Here is a 22081-nt window from a genome sequence, read left to right on the forward strand (position 1 = left end):
TCTCACTCCTTCCACCTTTCCCAGCATTAGAACCTTCCCTAGAGAGCTAGGTTTTTTCATAGTGTGTCTGAAGGAGGATAAGAACTCCCTAGAACCAAGGAGAAATGTCCTGAATAATTAATCAGTGGAATAATTATTAATAATTAATCAATGGAACAGCTTGCCTTCAGAAGTTGTGGGTGCTCCATCACTGGAGGTTTTTAAGAAGTGACTGAAAAGCCTCTGAGACAGTAGGGTCTCCTGCTTGAGCAGGGGGTTAGACTAGAAGACCTTGAAGGTCCCTCCCAACTCTGTTATTCTGTAGATTACACAGCAGTATAAGCACAATAACGTAAAATAACATTGTAATAACCAATGTAGAGATTCTCAGTCATTGAGGTCATGGTTGTCCCAAAGATGCTTTTTCAGGAGGCAACTGGACTTGTTTTTTCCTTTAAAGACGTTTCGCTTCTCATCCAAGAAACTTCTTCAGCTCTGATAGGATAGTGGGGAATGGAAGGATTTATATACAGCTAGTCATTTGTATCCTTTTAGAAGGTCATTTAAGCATTTGGAAGTTTATCTGTGTCCTCAGGATCACCTGAGTAGTGCTCCTGGTTCCTGTAGTCTGCAATTTTTTCCCCTGGAAATCCATTCCTACTCCCACACCATTCAAAGGGTGTCCGTCCCAAATTGTATAGCTAAAAGTCTGTAGAGATTCTCAATCATCCAGGTTATGGTTGTCTTAAAGGTGCTTTTTCTGGGGGCAGCTGGACTTTCTTGTTTTTTTCTTTGATGTCATCTCTCTTCTCATCCAAGAAGCTTCTTCAGCTCTCCCCCACTATCCTGTCAGAGCTGAGGAACGATTGTAATAAATAATATCCCACATGCTGAGGTTCAATCATAATACCATCCTGATCTGAGAGCTTAAAATGGCTCCCTTAGCTCTCAGAGACCCACTGAGACAGCCTGGTTTCATTAGCTTTGTGAAAAAGACCTATCAGAAGGAACACTGTTCTACAGAAGGAATCTGTAACTGAGAAAGTTTAAATCTGAGATGCCTGCATACAGCATTCCTGCGGGGATAGGACCTGTGGGAACCATGTCACCTGGATCTCAGTGAAGAACTGGTGAGAGAAGCTGGCCTTCCAGATAGCCAGAACCTGAATCATTATCAATCTGAGTAGCCCTTGGAAACAAATGGTGCAGCTCTTGAAGAAGGGTACATTGACATATTTTCTAAGTCACAGTCTGAGATTGCATTTGGATTGGATGCAATTTCCAGGTAGTCTTCAAGGATAGTAAATCAGTGAGATAATAAATTAAACCTGATTGATTGTCAAAAAGAGAGGAACAAACTTTTCCCCTATGTAGCAGCACATATAAATCTTGGGATAGATTAATTAAATCTATTAATTATAAAATACTGTTGAATATTATCCTTAGTTATTGTACAACACAATTCAAGGAAGATAACTAGGTAAACCTACAACAAAAACAAACTCATTTGATAGATTATCAGATATGTGTTTCAGATCCCTGGATGCGTAATGATATCAAGGGATAGCTTGGCAAGGAAGAAGAATACAAATTACTTGTGACTGGTCAAAATCAGAGATATCTTTGAATATTACTAAACCAACGTTCTTTTTTTTAAATTATCCATTTTATTATTTTTAAACATTCAGGAAAAAAGATTTAAATTATGCTTAAGAAGCAAATCACGATTCATTTCTCTATATTATCTAAATAGCTTAAATCTGAGCAGTGATTTATGCATAATGAGGACTTTTTCATAATTCTATCATATTTTCTCCGTCAAAGGAGAATTACTCTACTAATGTGAAAATATGCTTTTTCTGCACCCGTCTCACTTGTGAAAAGGAACTTCCTTGGCAATTAAAGACTTGTTTAAAGCAAATTGTATGTGTGTAAAGCTTTTGCAAAACTTTTATTTGAAAGAGAGTATTTTGGAGGGGGAGCAAGAGGAAATTAACCAGACAGCTTAACAGGCTATTCTTTGTAGCCTTTATGAATCATTGTACCAATGGTCTGTATTTATAGCTTCCAAGAATTTATATTCTTTGGTTAATAGAATGTATAAATCCCAAAGATTTTCCATTCTGAGGTCATGACTTCCAGCCTGATGCAATTAATCTTTAATATGTAACTGAAGGGTCCTTTCAAGGGAATGGTAATTAGCACACGATTGGAATGCTACATCCTATGATGCTAGATAAGGAGTCTTTACATGCATAGTGGTGGGATTTATGTTCCATTAGATATTTCAGGCTTGTTTAAAAATAACAGAACCTGAATCCTTCAGGTTTATTCTCTCTTCATTTTGTACGTTGTTTCCTGATTTAGCATGTTACATTCACACAGCATAAATTGCTTCTTGTCTATAGCAGAGGTGGGTTTCAGCAGGTTCTGACCAGTTCTGGAGAACCGGTAGCAGAAATTTTGGGTAGTTCGGAGAACTGGTAGTAAAAATTCTGATTGGCCCTGTCCCCATTTGTTCTCTGCCTCCCAAGTCCCAGCTGATCGGGAGGAAATGGGGATTTTGCAGTAACCTTCCCCTGGATTGGGGAGGGAATGGAGATTTTACAGTATCCTTCCCCTGCCACGCCCACCAAGCCATGCCACACCCACACCAAGCCACACCCACAGAACCGGTAGTAAACATTTTTGAAATCCACCAGAGGTCTATAGACTAAAACTACAAATCTGTTCAAGCAGGAGTAGAAACTGAGCGAATGAGGAAGTTGTGGAACAGCCATGATTTTCTCCCAAGATTTGTCATTACCTCTGAATCTAACTATAGCAACCCCTGGTCTTGTTGATGTGCATGTCAGTTCATGTATCTTTATGTATTATTTTGTAACCTAATGTGGTCTGACATAAAATGCCACCTATGCCAATGCATCTGTTCCATTTTCATAGAATTCTTCTGGGGCACAGGAGTATAAATACTGACAAACTTTAAAGCTTACATTCATTAAAAATATATTCTATGGTCTGAAGGGTTAATATGCAGAGATTAACACACTGAATTCAGATGTCAAACTGGTTTTAAGAAGTAGTTATTTTCCCCAAAATACCATGCATTTGGAGTGAAGTCAAAATCTGATATGGCAAAGCTATGTGAGTTTCTTCTCCACTTTAAGTGGATTTTCTGAATTTAATAATATTTTGGACCCCAAGTTTCATGAGCTGAACTCTTTTCACAGGAAAAAAATCTCCTTCAGTTACATGGAGATAGCAGCAAAATCACTATTCTTTCTGTAACCTGCTGAAAAATTTGTTTTTGGGGTTCCTTTGCTGTATCCAAGACCTTTCTACTCGTGGAAATGGAAATTGGAATCAAAGCCATGCTTTATTTCAACAACTATGAAGAAGTGACTTGCAAAAATAGCTATAATTTTCCTCTTGGATTTAGATTAATTGTTCTAGAATTATCAGTTTGCACTGCAGATGGGGACTACAGCCCAGAAATTAAAAGATGTTTTCTCCTGGGGAAGAAAGCTATGGCAAACCTAGACAACATACTAAAAAGCAGAGACATTATCCTGCCAACAAAAGTGCATATAGTCAAGACTATGGATTTCCCAGTTGCAATGTATGGCTGTGAAAGCTGGACCAGAAGGAAGGCTGAGTGCCAAAGAATTGAGGCCTTTGAACTATGGTGCTGGAGAGGACTCCTGCGAGTCCCTTGGACTGCAAGGTAATCAAACCGGTCAGTCTAGAGATCAACCCTGACTGCTCTTTAGAACAGGAGTTTCCAACCTTGGCAACTTTAAGACTTGTGGACTTCAACTCCCAGAATTCCTCAGCCAGCTTTGCTTTGCTGGCTGAGGAACTCTGGGAGTTGAAGTCCACAAGTCTTAAAGTTGCCAAGGTTGGAGACCCCTGCTTTAGAAGGCCAGATCCTGAAGATGAAACTCAAAATACTTTGGCCACCTAATGAGAAGGAAGGACTCACTGGAGAAGAGCGTAATGCTGGGAATGATTGAGGGCAAAAGAAGAATGGGCGACAGAGAAGGAGGTGGCTGGATGGAGTCACTGAAGCAGTCGGCATGAGATTAAATGGACTCTGGAGGATGGTAGAGGACAGGAAGGCCTGGAGGAATATTGTCCATGGGGTCATGATGGGTCAGACATGACTTTGTAACTAACAATAAAAACCCATTGTGTAAAATCCATTAAAAAAACTACTGGAGTTTTTAAAAAAATCCAAGTATGTAATTATTATTATTTTTTAAAAAAGTTTTTTATTTTCCATAATAATTCCCACAATTTGACCAGTGTACAGTACAATCACTTATCCAACAATTGATCCTATACTTAAATTATGCTCAATCGGGCCTGCTCGGTCGCCACTCCCTTCCTTAATCCTTTCTACCCTTCTCATCCTTCTTCTACTTTCCCCACCATCCTCTCCTCACTTTCCTCTTTCCCCTCCTCCTTCCCACTTCTCACTTCCATCCTTTCTAACCCTCTAATTATTATATAATTATTAATAAACAATGTTATGGGAGAGAATGAGACATCAAAATTATATATGCTTATATGAAAATTAGGCAAAAATACATGAAAATTATGTGACAGAAGAGGCAAAAGTATGTAATAGAAATCTTTAGGTATGTTGCTTATTTTTAAGGCTAGTAGTGTCCCATTGTGAAAGTAATTTAAGAGATTTTCCATTTATCACTGCAAATCAGCATAAGCACATAACAGCTCTTCTCATTTAGCAGAGAACATGTAATACATATTTATGTCTGCTTCAGCTGCACTACTGAAGATGAAAAGGAGATAATTCTGCTAGCTCAGTCTTTCTGCAAATACACAAGATGAGAGAAATGCTACTCCAGGATGTGACTCAAAATGATGCTTAATTTAAAAACAGTGTTTAGAGAAAATGGTAACTCAAGTCCATATTTAACATTTTGTCCCTTAGGGCTGACAAATTCTTTGCGGATTCCCTTTTTATGCCTATGCAGCATAAAGTGTTCCATTTACTTCTACCACTGGAACAATGAGCACAACCAACAAATGTTAATTTTCACAGATAAAATGCTTCTAGTCTTTTTCTGACAAACAATTCTCTAGCGTAGAACAATACACAGTAGGAAGCACTGCCACCGTGTCAGCGTCAATTAGAGATCAAAGTAAACTGACCAGATATGAATTGTAACTGAAGGTGAAGCTTCCAATGCATTACCTTCCTGCTTGATTTTATAATATCCACCTGGATTTTATAATATTGAGAAATTCATCTCACAAAACTTGCACTAGGAGCTTCTTATTAATGGGATAGTGGCAGTCATAACTGTAATTACTGAATGTATAATTACAATTCTGAGGCATGGTCTTTTTATTCTTTTCCCTCTAGGATGATGATGAGCCATCAAATAACATTATATATTGCAAATTGTTATAATTCACAAAGGAAAATTTGTTGTAAAACAACATCTTATTCATTCTACAACATTTTACTCATTTAATTGGGTTCCCTTAATCTAGTTTTAGGACTTGTGTACAGACAGATCATTTTTTTAGGTTCTATTTATTCAGAAATATTGGAAATTCAAAAAGATTGGCAAACACTTAAGTATCACTGTATTTTCTGTGGCAGAAAAGTTATAAACCTTTATTGTACTCAAGATATCCACTGCTACCATATTCTAATCAAAATGCTGCTCTGATACCAGCCTGTCTGTATCTTTACAATCAACCTGCTGGAGGATTTATATTCAAAACTAGAAAAAAGACTTAGGAAGCCATTATTAGTACTTACTGCATTTTGTATCTCGTTGTTTCCTCTGAAGCCATAGAATCGTTTGTGTGTCTGAGGAGTATCACCTCTTATTTTATCCCAACTACCCCTCACATAAATTAGGCTAAGAGCACACAATTTAACCCTTGTGAGCTCTATAGTTGAGTGGGAACTTGAATCTAGCCATCCCAGTCTAATACTTTTAACCATCTCATTAGATATGTACAAAACAACTCTATGATTAAATTACAAATTGGCAGACAATTCCTATGAAAATCTTACCATCCACATCAGTGTTGAATGGCCAGCAAACTCTGGTTTGTTTCTTATCTTGACACGGAATATTTATAATTTAAAGAACACATTAAATAACAGTTGTACGCTGTGGTTTGCAATGATCTAGAAATGTAACATATACATTGTAACAATTTTTTCCTAAATCCCATTTTATTTTTATAATCCAGCGTGAAAAGCAGTTTTCAAGAAAATTCTTATAAATAGATGAGTGTTTAGGTAACCACTGATCTGATCGCAATTATGGCAAGCAGGAATTCCAGTGGATTTTAGGATGTTGAAGTATCATAATTTAAAACCTCGCTGATAAACTAGTATGAAGACTTAAGTTTCATCTCAGCTGAACAGTTTTTCAGGCAGCCAATAGAGAAACATCTCCTACATGTTCTTCCTCTGCAAGACCCTGCTGAGTTTACCATTACTTTACTTCTGGACAAACCTTGAAATACATCATTGCTATTTTTATTTTCCGCCTCTAGGCTTGATGACTATCAAACAGCATTCTTGGAAATAAAAATGCTAGGGGGCATAAGCTCCATAGCATGCCCGTTTTCCATTTTAAAAGATATGAAAAACCTCTGTACCGCAAGAAGTCTGACAGCTGCAAGAAAATTATTCATAGGTACATTGGCGCCTATGGGCATCACAGCATATCTTAAAATGCATCTCTTAATTATAAGATTTAGAACTCCTGCTTGCCATGATGACCAGATCAGTAGTTAGAATCAAGGTTTAGCTATGGGAAGAAAGCTGGCAGTGGTTGATGAAAACATACTCTTTATATACTGAAGACCATCCCCTGCTTTATTCATGAACACCATCTTGAGCCAACAAGAGGCTTTCAAAACAAGATCTGGAATGAATGAATACCCCCTCTTCAGGTTGCATGCTTTAATAGATGGAATGCATATACTGACAATTCTGACTATTGTTACGTGTTTCAGCTTTCAAAAATCAATGGGTTAAAATTCTCAATATATCTAAAGTATGCTTGCTTTGGAGAAGCTACTTAAGGAGGTTTCATGCCAACTTGGATCTTATTCCAATATTCAAGAATTGGATTTGCAAGAGCTCATCTCACGTGCATCAGAACTGTAACCACTCTAGACCAGAACTGCAGGTGGGAGCTGCACAATGCAGTACCCAAATCAATCCTATTTCAAAATTAAGAACAGACGCTTTTTGTCTATGCCTATTGATTTCACACTATGGAAGGTCAATGTTTGCTAGGCCAGTTATATTTCCTGCCAAGCTACTCACAGAAAAATACGACACTGACAAGAGAGAAAGTTCATTTCTTTATTACAATCCACCGGCCAAATTCCAAAGAGGACAGATTCACTTCAGTTCTTTTACTGCCAAACCTAGAGAACAAAGAGAAACACAAACGGAGGAAGAGCAAACAGACAATATTTTCATTATTTCTGTTTGTAAAACTATCATTTTAACCATTTCCCCAAACAAACGTTATCTAACTTTGAAAGGAGATCTTTCTGAGCAAGTGTAAGAGCATAATTTGCAGCCTCATAGCTAGTTTTTAATTGGTGGCTTGATATAAATGTCACTAAACATCTAAAATTATCTATGTTCTTCTTCAAAATGACATCTCTCTATTCTATCCAGCACAGATGTTGAATTTGATGGCCTAAAAGCAGCCTCCCAGCTCTACAATATTCCCTGTTACACAAGTGACATTTAGACACAGGGCTTTAAAAGCTTAGCTTATTAGGCTGACATTTTATTTGTATCTGCTGCAAAATACAAAACTCTCCCATCTGCCACATCCCTTAGTGGATATTCATTACTCTGGTTTTCAGGCTTTTCCCTCTAAATCTGTTCTGTATGTTTAACCCCCCCAGCACCTTATTGCCAATTCTGAAACTATACTGGTGCTCATACAAAATATGTATTATTTGGATTAATATACTACAAAACTACTGCTTTCTGGGATCACTTCATTTCATTCAGTCACCTATATTTTTAACACGAACAAAGCACCAATTTATTGTTTTCATTAAACCTGAATTATCCCTTAAAAGCAAACTTTCATGTTGATATCAACAAAAAAAATATATTTCTATTTGTTAAGCAAACAGCACAGTAATTCAGTTTACAATGCAAAGGGATTTAAGTGATTAAATCCCACTAACTTTGAAAGGATCTGCTATACTCATTCACTGAAATCAATGGAAATTCAACTCCCTTAACTATAGTTTTTTTTCCTAAGGGAAAAGACTGTCCTTCTAAGAGATAATGCCTAATTAATACAGCAGTATCAAGTTACTTCAGCCAGTTTACAGATTCAATTTTTAAACATTTTAAAGTGTGAAATTGCCTTTCAATTTTAAGCTACTATACCTACAGATTAGGATTAACATAACATAACATAACATAACATAACATAACAACAGAGTTGGAAGGGACCTTGGAGGCCTTCTAGTCCAACCCCCTGCCTAGGCAGGAACCCTACACCATCTCAGTCAGATGGTTATCCAACATTTTCTTAAAAATTTCCAGTGTTGGAGCATTCATAACTTCTGCAGGCAAGTCGTTCCACTTATTAATTGTTCTAATTTCAAATCAGTTTTAGGCACATAGTTTGGTTCTTGTTGAATGAAGAAAGTGGCCTTTCAATTTATCAGTCACTAGTAAGTGGCTAAATATTACGTTTTATTCATATCATCTGACAGTTCCAGAAAACTGCTGGAAAATTTCATCCTGCAATTTGCAGTTTGTGTCAAAATACAGATAATATTCAAACTGATTCTTTTACAGCCTCCCTAGAATTGGATGAAGATATCCAGAACCAATACCTGGATATGAAGCAAATCACCAAAAACTCAGCTGTGACACAAACATTTTTATTTAGTCATGCTGACTTTGGAATAACAATTTAATCAATGCTGGATAAAATAGCAAATGTAGGTTCACAGCTCAGCAGTTTCCCTGCACTTGTCTTTGACCTCAGACAAGAGCTGTAACTGGGAATGCCTTCACCCAGGTTAGGTTACTAGAGAGAGATGTGGTCAGAGTAACTGATGCCTTAATACTCCACATCTGGAGGATTGCAATAAGCCGAAAAGTATTTAGAAATAACAATGACCCAGAATGCTGTAGCCAGGTTCTTTAGAGAAATTCCATTTAGGAAAATAGGACTATTTTATTTAAATTGTTTCCAGGATCAATTCAAACTGCTGGCAATAGTATTCAAAGTTCATTATCAACTAAAATATCTAAAGGACTGTTTTTCCTACTCATGACTACTTTGCTGGCTTCCCCTTCCCACTTCTTGGAGGTATCAATTAATTGACATTAAAAGGAGGAACTTATAGCAGCAATTTCATCTCAAGGTGGCCTCCCACTTTCATCTACTAAGGAGAAGTTAGGTGGGGACTCCCCATTTTCTCTGATCTCTTAAAATGAATGAATCATCTAAGTATCCTCATTTGATGTCACAGCATCCTGAAACATGTGAAGTTAACTCTTCACATGTTTATTTTCGGGAAGCCTGTAATCATTTAATTTTTTTCAAACTTGCCCAGTGCCCCAAATGTTCAGGGTTTCTCCACATGCAAAACATAATAACTTAAGTCATTTTAGATTTATAGTTTGGCTTTTATCCAGCTGTTCAAAGCATCTTATATAGTATCCTGTGAGACAAGATTGGCAAAAGAGTGACCCAATTAGAATACTCATCATCTTATGAAAGAACAAATAGACAAAACTATATACCTAAAAACCCGCAATAAGGATCAACTGGCTAAAATGTGGGACTATTTGCTTACTATTAATTTTACTGCCTGTTGCATAATTCCACTTATAAAGTCAGTTACCTGGTGGCAGAGACTGCTTCAGTTTTTCAGCCTTTTCCTTATCTGTGATGACCAGGGTGTACAGATATCGGCTGCAGCGCACCTTAAACTTTACATTGTCTTTATTCTTCTTGATCTTAACAGCTATTGTATAAAAATATCAGTTATTATTATGCATTGATTATACTAAGAAACAAACCATCTAGTAAGCAACAGAATTTAATGTAATTTTGAGACAGAACATTTTATTACATCCACTTTATCTCATGACAACAGAGACACTTGTGAAGTAGAACTAAGTTATCATACCTGTTTAAAAATGTTTTTGTTTAAATACCATACTGGAATAATCTTGAGGCTAATACTTGTTCCAGACTCATAAATATCAAAAGTACATAAAAATAAGCCAAAATCTAGTTTCTGTGATTTCATTACTAATAACAAGCACTAACATCTTTACAATAAAGGTTTACAGTGTTAAGAGAAAATCTGTGAATCTTTCAGAATAATCTGTAAACCTGCAATACTGTGACCAGCAATGTGATATCAGCTTGACTTAAGGCCTATTGGTACCGGTAGATTTTATACCCCAATAATATGCACTATACCTTTAAGGAACATTCTGAGGCAACATTCACTATCTTAGAGAAAATATGTGAAACCTTAGGATAATTTTAAGAGTAAGATTTAGCTTAAGAGTAAACTAAACTTAACTGCTCCTGGAATACAATACACTGGGATACTACAAAGAATCCAGAATAATGGCAAAAGATCTGTAGGCTATTCTTACAATGTCTTCCATAAGGAACTATTCAATAAGTTACTGCAATAATTTAGATGGACAGAGAGGTCAAAAGTAGAACTTGGGAAAAAAATTAGAAATGTTGTATTTTGAGAAAAACCATCATATTTCTGCAAACGATTCTCATCCCAACCAGCATGCCGGTTGTACTATTATGATTTGGGGTGGCTCTGCACTTTCGGGATCAAGAGGGAAAGCATCTATAAACTATACTGAGAAGTTCTACAGGAGTCTATCTGCCTAAAAATTGAAACGTAAGTGAATTTGGATCATGCAGCACAACAATGATCACAAACACACAAGCATATCTACAAAGAATGGCTGAAGCAAAAGAAAGTTTGCGCTTTGGTATGGCCAAAGCAAAGCTCCGATTTTAACTCAAATGAATTGCAGCATGACCTAAAGCCAACAGTTTCAGGTAAAGTAAAGGTAAATGTTTCTCCTGTATCCGACTCTGGGCATGGTGCTCATCTGCTTCTTAGCTGAAGGAAGCCAGTCAGTCATGTGACCAGCATGACTATATGCCAGGGCTGTCAAACTCCACGCCCATGCCTGGTTTAGTGAAGGTGAAAAAAGTCCTGATACGTCATGTGATGCAGCCGTGACATTAGTTTGACACCCCTACTATACACCAAGGTGCAAGGAAAACTGTTACCTTCCCACCAAAGTAGTATCTATCATTATTGAGTTGAAATAACTCTATAAAGAGGAAGAAGCCAAAATATCCCCAAGTAAATTCACAGGATTAACAGGACGGCAATCCCTTTGCTGAAATCACTGCTGCTTCAGGAAACATCACTAGTTATTATGTAAAGATTCACGTACTTTTTCCATCAAGTGTTCAATTATGGATATTTCTAAAGGGCTCACAAGCTTGTATGCAGTTCTGCAGTACATTTCTAAGTTTCAAAACCATTATAAAGAAAAGCTTTGATTCAAGCATAATAGAATTCCGAATCGGTTTCTAAAAGCAAACATGCATAAAAATATGTTTAATGGCAATTTCTTAGCTGATTATAATGCCCTAGAAATTTACCATGGTTAAGTAATGCCAATGAAAGCTACTACAAAACTTTATGGTTTTTAAATGACTCTAAATGATGTAAATTAAAACTGCTTTGGAGAATGTTTCACTATTAAACTTCCAATCATTTACTTAATGATGTTATATATATCACAAAATATTCAGAGACGTCACTTAAAAGTGTCGACAAAAGGAGTCATTGCTTTTAAAACATGGACAGAGGAAAAGAGAATGCATGACTAAGACATGGCTCTCCAAATACAGTATTTGGAAAAGACCTGGGTTGTGGTGGTACGTTTTAGAAAGTTGATAGTGCCCACAATTAATATTAAAGAATACCACTCTAACATAATTGATATTATATGTTCAGCATAAACTAAAATACAAGACTAAATCTCACAATCATTATAATTAGTGAAACAAAGCAAAGAGCCCCAACTGGTACTCACATTTTGCATCTTTCCTCCTGGCAGTCAACAGAAAATCTTTGATTTCTTCAATTTTTCGAGGCTATAATAAATACAAGAATTAATATGAGTCTGGCATCCAGTGCACTGTGAAAATACATTTTATTCCTGCAGCTCAACAACTTTCCCTTTTCTGCCAAGCCATTCTTTTAAACAGAAAACTGTAACCTTTATGAATTCATTTTTAGCAAAAAGTAGTGTCATATAAGGAAGCAGATAGAAACGAATGTTAGCAATAAAGAAATATTTGTAGCTCAGAGCTGAAATGAGGGGTCCTTGGTGCTCTCTGAACTTGGTTGTTTACTTGCAGATGTTACATTACCAAACTAGTGAACATTATCAGTGCTAGTGCTGGGACTAGCACTGATGTTCTCTAGTTTGGGTAATGAAAGGCCTGTAAGTCAGGGGTATCAAACTCACAGTGTCACGTGATGTATCGGGACTTTTTTCCCCTTCGCTAAACCAGGTGGGCGAGCACGTGACGTATCCGGCCCATGGACCATGAGTTTGACCCCCCTGCTGTAAGTAAACAATCAAGCTCAGAGAGCACCAAGGACTGCTCAATGAACGTTAAGACATAGTAACTATGAGCAATATTGGTATCTTATCTTATAAACTGTAACTTAGTGCAGGAGAGAAGAAATCTGGGAAACTCTTCACAATATTCTGAGTAGCTTCACCTTAATGAGTTCGCTAATAAATGAGGGCCTGGAAATTCCTGTTTCCATATTTGCTCCTCATACTAGCATTAAAGACAACTAACTGCTGTCTATTTAATTCTTGCCTGTTAATCTTGCTTATGTATGACTTTGAGAAATCATGTTGTCATCTGGACAGAAGACTACTTCCCCATCCCTTTTCCCTTGAAGAGAATACACGGGGATTGGTTGAATGCAGTTTGGAGCAAACTTAGTTTTCCAATAAAAATGTCCATCATAAATTGTTCTTAAGGCAAGGGTCACTTTGGAGAAATCAGGCCTGACAACTAAAGGTAACTGGAATATCTTCAAGCATATCAAAAAACCCAGTCCATCGCCATGAAAAAACTTGCTGGGATCACATATGAAACATTTGTTGAAACTGCTGCAACTTTCTTCAAGCTATAATTCTAACCCTTTCCTGTTGTTCCAGAATTGGAAAGGCTGATGGATCGACAGGCTTTGGTTAGTGTTTTATACAATTAAGACACATTAGATGCCTTTTTAATTCCAACCTTTCACTGAACCTGGAGTAAGTAAAGTGATGAAAACCAATCAGAAGTTGGTGAAAGATTTCCATCTCCCTTTGCAAGTGGCACAAAACTTACCAAAATGAACATTCTACCCTATTCTGATATCTACAGGCAACAGGACATATGCATCAAAAGATCTACAGCACAAAGGAAGATGGTTACCTTATTCTGCATTTATCTCAATCAAAAGCAGCATGTTTCAAAAAAGCTAGTACAGGTAGTGCTCGACTTACAACCAATTGAGACCAACATTTCTGTTGCTAAGCAAAACAGTTAAAAGAGTGTTTTGCCCCATTTTACAACTTTTTTTGCCACAGGGGTTAAGGGAATCACATCAGTTGTTAAGTTAGTAACCCAGCTGTTTTACTGTGAATCTGGCTTCCCCATTGACTTTGCATGTCAGGCTACAAAACCGTCATAAATATGAACCAAAGCCAAACGTCTGAATTTTGATCATGTGACCATGGTGATGCTGCAACAGTCCTAAGTGTGAAAAATGGTCATAATTCACCCTTTTCAAATGGTCATGAAACAAATGATTGCAAATTTGAGGACTACCTGTATTTTTACACCAAACTTCTAGTTTCTTCTCCCCCAGCACTAACTAGTATAGTAGCTTTCATATACTTTTCTTATAGCAAGCAGGGATGGTTTCTTTGTGGCTATGTTAATCCCTCTGGGCTCAGATACTAACAGGCTCAAGTCTGGGTTACTACACTGATCTGTATCTGTAGTATTTCTTCCAGGAAATACTACAGTTACAGACTGGATCACTAAATTAAAAAATATCATGGAAGAAGGCAATGGTTAATCCACATCCACTTTATTTGGGATAACCACACGGTCTTACAATAAAGCTACATCTGAAAATTTACATTGTTTTTAGTTGCTTTCCATTGCTATTCTCCTAGAATAACAACCTCCCCCCCCCCAGGTTTTGCTACATTTAATATATGGAATTGAAAGAGAGAGAAATCGGATGAAATTATTTCTCTTACTTTATTTCCGTTCCATGTATTAAATTTAACTCAATGTAAAAAAAACACACACACACAAATTAAAAACTATGCCTGATTTGTTTAAAACGTGAGAACGAAGTACGGGAACACTATTTAAACATTCATGGAACATGAATATATGTTAGCCATTCGTCTGTATCAAAATGCCCTTCGCGGGAAAAGGTTTTTTCCTCTGAATCTTTTTCCAACCGGCTTCTTTTAACTTTGGCATCATCAAAACCATTCAGGAGCATCCGCCGCTTACCATGGCGAGGGCTTCTGGCAGCAGCTGCCTGCAGAACAGAAATCAAATCGTCAAGAATTAATTGCCGAAATGGGGGGGGGGGTGTCAATCGCCGACTTATTTTCCTCCCGCCCCCCTTTTCCGCCCTCCCCAAACATTAACAGCCACACACTCGACACTTTAACGCTCCTCCTCCGCCCTCTTCCCAGCTGCCCCTACCTGGATTCTCCACGGATGCCAACGGATTGCAACCGCCACTTACCGAGAAACTCGAAACAACGGCACCACCACCCGGGAGAGAAAAGAACAAGCACTTCCGCATCCGGGTAGTTAAACCCTGCTTGGAGCTTAAGCTACGGAGGCCGGGGAAGATCATAATAGCAAGCGAGGCAAAACTAGTTGGAACCCAGCGGTGTCGGAGTGGAGGCGCGTGGAGCTTGTAAGCACTTTGTAGCTGGGTATCAGGGATGCCGTACGCATTGTAGCTGTCAAATCAGTCTTGTATGTACGTACAACTAGAAGCTTTAGATTAGAATTTGCTTACTTGTGAAGGACTAGTCTTGTGGTGCAACCAAAACAATCTGGAACTGAACACACTCAAAACCATAGAAATGGTGGTAGACTTTAGGAGAAACCTTTCCATACTTCCACCTCTCACAATACTAGACAACACAGTATCAACAGTAGAAACCTTTAAATTTCTAGGTTCTATCATATTGCAAGATCTAAAATGGACAGCTAACATCAAAAACATCATCAAAAAAGGTCAACAAAGAATGCTCTTTCTGCGCCAACTCAGTAAGCTCAAACTGCCCAAGGAGCTGCTGATTCAGTTCTACAGAGGAATTATTTTGTCTGTCATTTGCACCTCTATAACTGTCTGGTTCGGTTCTGCAACCCAACAAGAAAAACACAGACTTCAGAGGATAATTAGAACTGCAGAAAAAATAATTGCTACCAACCTGCCTTCCATTGAGGACCTATATACTGCATGAATCAAGAAGAGGGCCGTGAAAATATTTACAGATCCCTCACATCCTGGACATAAACTGTTTCAACTCCTACCCTCAAAACGACGCTATAGAGCACTGCACACCAGAACAACTAGACACAAGAACAGTTTTTCACTCTGCTAAACAAATAATTCCTTCAACACTGTCAAACTATTTACTAAATCTGCACTACTATTAATCGTTTCATAGTTCCCATCACCAATCTCCTTCCACTTATGACTGTATAACTGTAACTTTGTTGCTGGCAATCCTTATGATTTATATTGATATATTGACCATCAATTGTGTTGTAAATGTTGTACCTTGATGAACGTATCTTTTCTTTTATGCACACTGAGAGCATATGCACCAAGACAAATTCCTTGTGTGTCCAATCACACTTGGCCAATAAAAAATTCTATTCTATTCTATTCTATTCTATTCTATTCTATTCTATTCTATTCTATTCTATTCTATTCTATTCTATTCTATTCTATTCTATTCTATAACTGTCTGGTTCAGTTCTGCAACCCAACAAGAAAAACACAGACTTCAGAGGATAATCAGAACTGCAGAAAAAATAATTGCTACCAACCTGCCTTCCATTGAGGACCTGTATACTGCACGAATCAAGAAGAGGGCCGTGAAAATATTTACAGATCCCTCACATCCAGGACATAAACTGTTTCAACTCCTACCCTCAAAACGACGCTATAGAGCACTGCACACCAGAACAACTAGACACAAGAACAGTTTTTCCCCGAAGGCCATCACTCTGCTAAACAAATAATTCCCTCAACACTGTCAAACTATTTACTAAATCTGCACTATTATTAATCTTCTCATAGTTCCCATCACCAATCTCTTTCCACTTATGACTGTATGACTGTAACTTTGTTGCTGGCAATCCTTATGATTTATATTGATATACTGACCATCAATTGTGTTGTAAATGTTGTACCTTGATGAACGTATCTTTTCTTTTATGTACACTGAGAGCATATACACCAAGACAAATTCCTTGTGTGTCTAATCACACTTGGCCAATAAAAATTCTATTCTATTCTATTCTATTCATGGATTAAATGCATAAAAAAAATTAAGCAACCACCACCATGAAGATAAAAAATAGTTTTCGTTGTCTTATTCAATCAGAAGCAAAACAGAAACCATTCCTGAATAAGCCCTTATACGTAAATTTTATACTTACACTTTAGCCTTTATACTTAAAAAGAGCAAAAGATAAATGAGATCTATTTCTTTGTAGCTTTCGACCAGGAGGGAATCAGCAAGAAGCGCTCTAACAGCAGCGGGACCTAAGAAATTTTGATAATGACAGTGCTTCAGAGGCACAGTCATGATGAGGTTTCTCTCTTCTCGGAGAAAAATGGGGAACAACCAGATCCTTAAATGTATTGTAGGAAGCTTACAATTATACACCTTAGAAAAGCAGTTTTCCATAGCAGTTTATATCCATTCCGAAAGGACTATGGGATAGCAGGTCGGAGAGTCTGCTGTCTTATAATGGAAAAATTATGCAGATAGGAGGGTTTCTAAGAACCAGTCAGAATGGATTGAAAGAGCATGGAATAGAAGAAAAGGAACGACAAAGGAATAGGTCTGCACACCCACCAAGGAATCTAGTTTCAGAAAAGAAAGTGTTTGGGATGACAATTTGGCCTGACAAGAGTCCTACAAATTTGCATATTATACATGCTATTTTATTATCTTTATTGTCTTCCACTCAGTTTATATCTTGCTTTCTGTAGAATGGCAAAATACAAGGATGTACAAATGTATTTTGAGAATACAATAGAATAGAATTTTTATTGGCCAAGTGTGATTGGACACACAAGGAATTTGTCTTGGTGCATATGCTCTCAGTGTACATAAAAGAAAAGATACCTTCATTAAGTTACAATACTTACAACACTTAATGATAGTCATAGGGTACAAATAAGCAATCAGGAAACAATCTATCAATATAAATCATAAGGATACAGGCAACAAAGTTACAGTCATACAGCCATAAGTGGAAGAAGATGGGTGATGGACAAATGTATTTTGAATGGGATAAAACTGTCCTTAGGCAGAGCAGAAACCACAAAGATAACATTTTATGACAAAGGGAGCTTATATTTTATGACAAAGGGAGCTTACAAAGATAACATTTTATGACAAAGGATTATTGAAGAACACTGGATTCTAGTATGTGCACTAATTTCCAGAACTGGACTGATTCCAATTAGGTTTGGAGTGGATAAAGTAAAGGTAAAGGTTTCCCTTGGCCAGCCTGTCTGACACTAGGGGGCAGTGCTCATCCCTTTTTCTTAGCTGAGGGAGCCAGTATTGTCCTCGGACATTTCTGTGGTGAGGTGGCCAGCATGACTATACCCTCAGGCACATGGAATTCTGTTACCTTCCCTCTGAAGTGATACCTATTTATCTACTTGCATTTGCATGCTTTCGACCTGCTAGATGGGCAGGAGCTGGGGCAAGTAACGTGGCACCCTGTTGTGTGGCACTCAGGTCTTGAACCCAGACTGTAGACTTTCCAGCCAACAAGACCAGTGTGTTAACCACTAAGCCACTGCATCCCTTTGGGGTGGGTATAATATGAATAATTACATGCCTGAAAAATGGACCTTTTGTGTGTGGGGACGGACAGACCGGAAGGTTTTAGAAGAAAGCAAACCAGAGGCTTCACCCTAGATATGAAGGATGGAAAAACAGTCTCTCCAACACTTACCTAGGCTTGAAAATATAAGGTGTTTCTTCAGCTTGAGTGCTTCTATATAATTCTGCATTCACATGTAATTGCCTTCCTGTAGAATAAAACTGACTAATCAGAATCAGAATCAGAATCAGATTGGACTAGATTGTTGCTAATATAACGTCTGAGTGCATTTAACCTTTTTCTTGTCTTTCTCAACTCATATTGCCTGGTAACTAATAAAATCTGAGAGTAGAGAAATCAAACCTCTTCTCCCAAAATTACCTTTGTGCAGAACCCAACACAAGTTATTATGATGAACATCAACCAAAGACCTCACTATGATTAGGTCCAGAATCCTTTACTTCCTAATTATAAGATACTTGAGCACAACATGACAGGAGTATAGTATGGTTTCACACAGGGGTGAAATGCTCCTGGTTCGGACAGGATCGTCTGATCCGGTAGCGATGGTGGCGGGTGGTTCAGAGAACCGGTAGCAAAAATCCCTGCCCCACTCCCATGCCCAGCTGAACCCTGCGATCATCAGAGGGATTTTTAAAACTTTTAAAAGCATTTTTTCTTTGGCCAAAAAAATGCTTTTAAAAGTAAAAGTAAAAAGCTTCTGATGATCGCAGGGCTCAGCTGGGTGCCAGGCAAAAAATGGGGGATCGATTTTTCCTTCCAGCAGGCTTCAGGGAAACCAAAAAATTGGGGGGGGGGTTGTCTGTTTTTCCTCCCAGCAGGGTTCAGGGAAACCAAAAAATGCGTGGGGGAGTCTTTTTTTCCTCCCAGCAGGCTTCCCTGAAGCTTCCCTGAAGCCTGCTGGGAGGAAAAACGGTGTGTGTGTGTGTGGGGGGTTTGTTTATGAGAGAGAGAGAGAGGGAGGGAGGGAGGAGACAGGGAAGGAAGGAAGGAAGGAAGGAGTACAAACGTGGCACTAGACGTAGCTTCAGAGGATAATCCAGGGCTGGAAGGGATGCGGAGGTCATCTAGTCCAACCCTGCTCCAGCAGGACATTGCTAGTGAGTTTCTGTCTTTTGATCCCCAGTCACATGGTTACATAGCCACACCCACCCAGTCACATGATCCCCTACTAAGCCACGCCCACAGAACCGGTAGCAAAAAAATTAGATTTCACCTCTGGTTTCACGTAACAACTGCTTCACTTAATGACCAATGCTGATCCCAATTGTGATTGCTAAAAAGCGCTACCTACAGTAGCAACAACATTCATGTGGCAATTTTCAAGTGTTCAGAGTGGTTCACACATTTGATCTTGGCAATCCTGATTGAAACTTAGCATGATTGACATAATCCCTCCTTACTTGCAGAAAGAGTTTAGGGCTGGCTTATTGAAGAAACTGAGAAAAATTATTGCTGAGATGAAATTTAAACTGGCATGATCCCATTTCATATTCTCAGCAGTTATAAACTCTCAGATCTCAGTGCTTAAATATAAATGGATCTACTTGTGACTTGAATTCCAGAGAAAAATCAATATAGAACAGCATTCATGTTTGGCTCTATCGATTTATACAGTATCTATTATGTTGGCCTCTATATACATTAAGTTGAAGTGGTAATTGTATTTATTAACATTTGCTGGAGTGATGGGCATCTTTGGGCCATCATAAATGGCAGTTGTTTCGGGAAGGGTCTCCGTAGATAAAATTGACACATGCTCCATCTTTACCTAGAAGCAAGTTCTATACATCAGTTCTTCTTGCACTGAGATAGTAGTACAAATACTTGGAATACTTGAGTTTATAACCTTAAACATCTACTTTGTGCATCTTTATAATGAGGGATTTTTTTTAATTGTATCCTTTCAAGGATGATCTGTTGGAGGCTATCTGCCAATGGCAGTCCATCCCACCTCTTTTCCTTCTTTTATCATGGTCTCCCTTTCTGGTCAGAAACCTGGACTGATAGCTTAGACGGGCCTTTTGAAATTAGATGATAATCTACAATCACCTGCCTTTACCTTTATGCAGGAGGAAGAGAGGTAGGGCTAATGCAAAACCCCTGCGTGTCCTTGGTTTATTTGTGTGCCCTTGTATATATTTGTTCCTCATTTCCTTTAGCAGAGCCATGTACGTAGTGATAAAAATAAAACACAAGGGGGCACCCTGAATACAGCTTTGAAATAAAGCGGGCAAAGAAGAAAAATGAAAAACAATCCATCCCCAAAGAGAGACTAATCATAGTTGCAATCCAGCTTGGCTTGCACAGGAATCATGTTCACCTTAGGAATTGCTTATTAGCCTGTCATTAATCATTATGCGTTTGCAACTACCTGCCGTATTATGGAACCAAGATCATCTGCCAGTAGCAATGGCCAGCCCTCAGTGAATTTAACCCTCAATGAGCTGAACTCACTCTATGTGACTAGATCACATCCTTCTGCCTTAGAAACCCTCCTCTGTTTCCACACTACTTTCCTTTCTTTTAACTTACTGGAAAAAGGGTAATCAAAATCAATCCATAGTGCTACTTTATTCATAGGAGCCCTCCCTCTGTTATAGATACAAGATAATCCTTGACTTAAGACTGATCACTTAGTGACTCTTCAAAGTTAAAGGAGAAATTATGACCCAATTTTGAAATTACGATGGTAAGCCTCCCCCAAGTCCCCCCGTCCCCCACCTGACCATCATGATTGCATTTCAAGTGCTTGGTAACCAGCCTGCATTTATGGCCATTTGCAGCATCTTGCAGTTATGACACCACAATTTACAATCCTTTTTGTTAGAAACCAGTGTTTCCTTCTGGTTTCTGGCAGAAAAGGGAACTGGATACAATGGATTTGCTTTAACGACTGTGGGGTTTTTTTTTAGCAAACACTGCAATAAAGGTTTTAAAATTGGACCGGGTCCAGTGGTGAAATCCAGCAGGTTCTGACAGGTTCTGGAGAACTGGTAGTGGAAATTTTGAGCAGTTCGGAGAACCAATAGTGGAAATTTTGAATAGTTTGGAGAACCGGCAAATACCACCTCTGGCTGACCCCATAGTGGGGTGGGAATGGAGATTTTGCAATATCCTTCCCCCAGGATTGGAGAGAGAATGGGGATTTTGTAGTATCCTTCCCCTGGAGTGGGGTGGGAATGGAGATTTTGAAGTACCCTTCCACTGCCATGCCCACCAAGCCATCCACCAAGCCACGCCCACAGAACCGGTAGTAAAAAAAATTGGATTTCACCACTGACTGGGTCACATTTTAACTGGTCCAATTTACGACCCTAATTCTGAGGTCAGTTATGGTCATAAATCAAGGACTACCTATATAAATATTATGAAAGGCAATCTTTTCTGAGCAGCTCTCTGACTGTGAATAACTTCTCCCCTATCACAACACTGTGAAGAATTCAAGATGAGCATTTGATTTTCACAGGACTCCTAATTATTATCCATGACCTAAAATGTAATTTTATGTTACCCATCTTACTTTGCACCTTGCTTCAGGATTAGTAGGGTGATAATGAATGTAAATGGGTAACACATTTATAAATTCAGATAATTTCCATTTTCAGTGGATCTTCCTTATCTTACTGAAACCTCTAAATTAGACCTCCTCCCTCTTCTCTGTCATCCTATAGATCTGTTACTAAAATTGAGATACAGAGATGTCATAAGAATGATTGTTGTTGTTGTTTTGGAAACAACATCTTCCAACTGCAAAGTGAATGCTGTTTAATATGATCTTTGTCATGAGAAGCAATCACAGTTTCTGGTGACATTTGGTGAAG

At 38.2% G+C, this 22081-nt stretch overlaps 1 protein-coding gene across 2 annotated transcripts; it reads right to left on the reverse strand.

Annotated features, from left to right (window-relative positions):
* Positions 1-7334: 7334 nt before the first annotated feature.
* RPL38 (ribosomal protein L38) lies at positions 7335-14981 on the reverse strand. Of its 2 annotated transcripts, none has more exons than XM_058171349.1 (5): positions 14890-14981; positions 14649-14676; positions 12137-12197; positions 9883-10005; positions 7335-7413 (listed from the first exon to the last, which is right to left on the reverse strand). In XM_058171349.1, the coding sequence occupies exons 2-5, from the start codon at positions 14649-14651 to the stop codon at positions 7388-7390; spliced, it is 213 nt and encodes a 70-aa protein (XP_058027332.1). In that variant the 5' UTR covers positions 14652-14676; positions 14890-14981; the 3' UTR covers positions 7335-7387. The 2 variants fall into 2 exon arrangements, with proteins under 2 accessions (XP_058027332.1, XP_058027333.1); XM_058171350.1 differs by having other exon boundaries at positions 14847-14955.
* Between the last annotated feature and the right edge of the window lie 7100 nt (positions 14982-22081).

The sequence above is a fragment of the Ahaetulla prasina genome, chromosome 2 (genome assembly GCF_028640845.1).
Source record: "Ahaetulla prasina isolate Xishuangbanna chromosome 2, ASM2864084v1, whole genome shotgun sequence".
Lineage (NCBI taxonomy): Eukaryota > Metazoa > Chordata > Lepidosauria > Squamata > Colubridae > Ahaetulla > Ahaetulla prasina.

Bases quoted from the DNA above. Each gene is read 5' to 3' on its own strand.
- RPL38 (XM_058171349.1), bottom strand. The intron at 10,006-12,136 runs GTGAGTACCAGT...TTTATACAATAG, and splicing joins CAGGAGGAAAGATGCAAAAT to CTGTTAAGATCAAGAAGAAT. The intron at 7,414-9,882 runs GTAACTGACTTT...TTTGTTCTCTAG, and splicing joins GAAGCAGTCTCTGCCACCAG to GTTTGGCAGTAAAAGAACTG.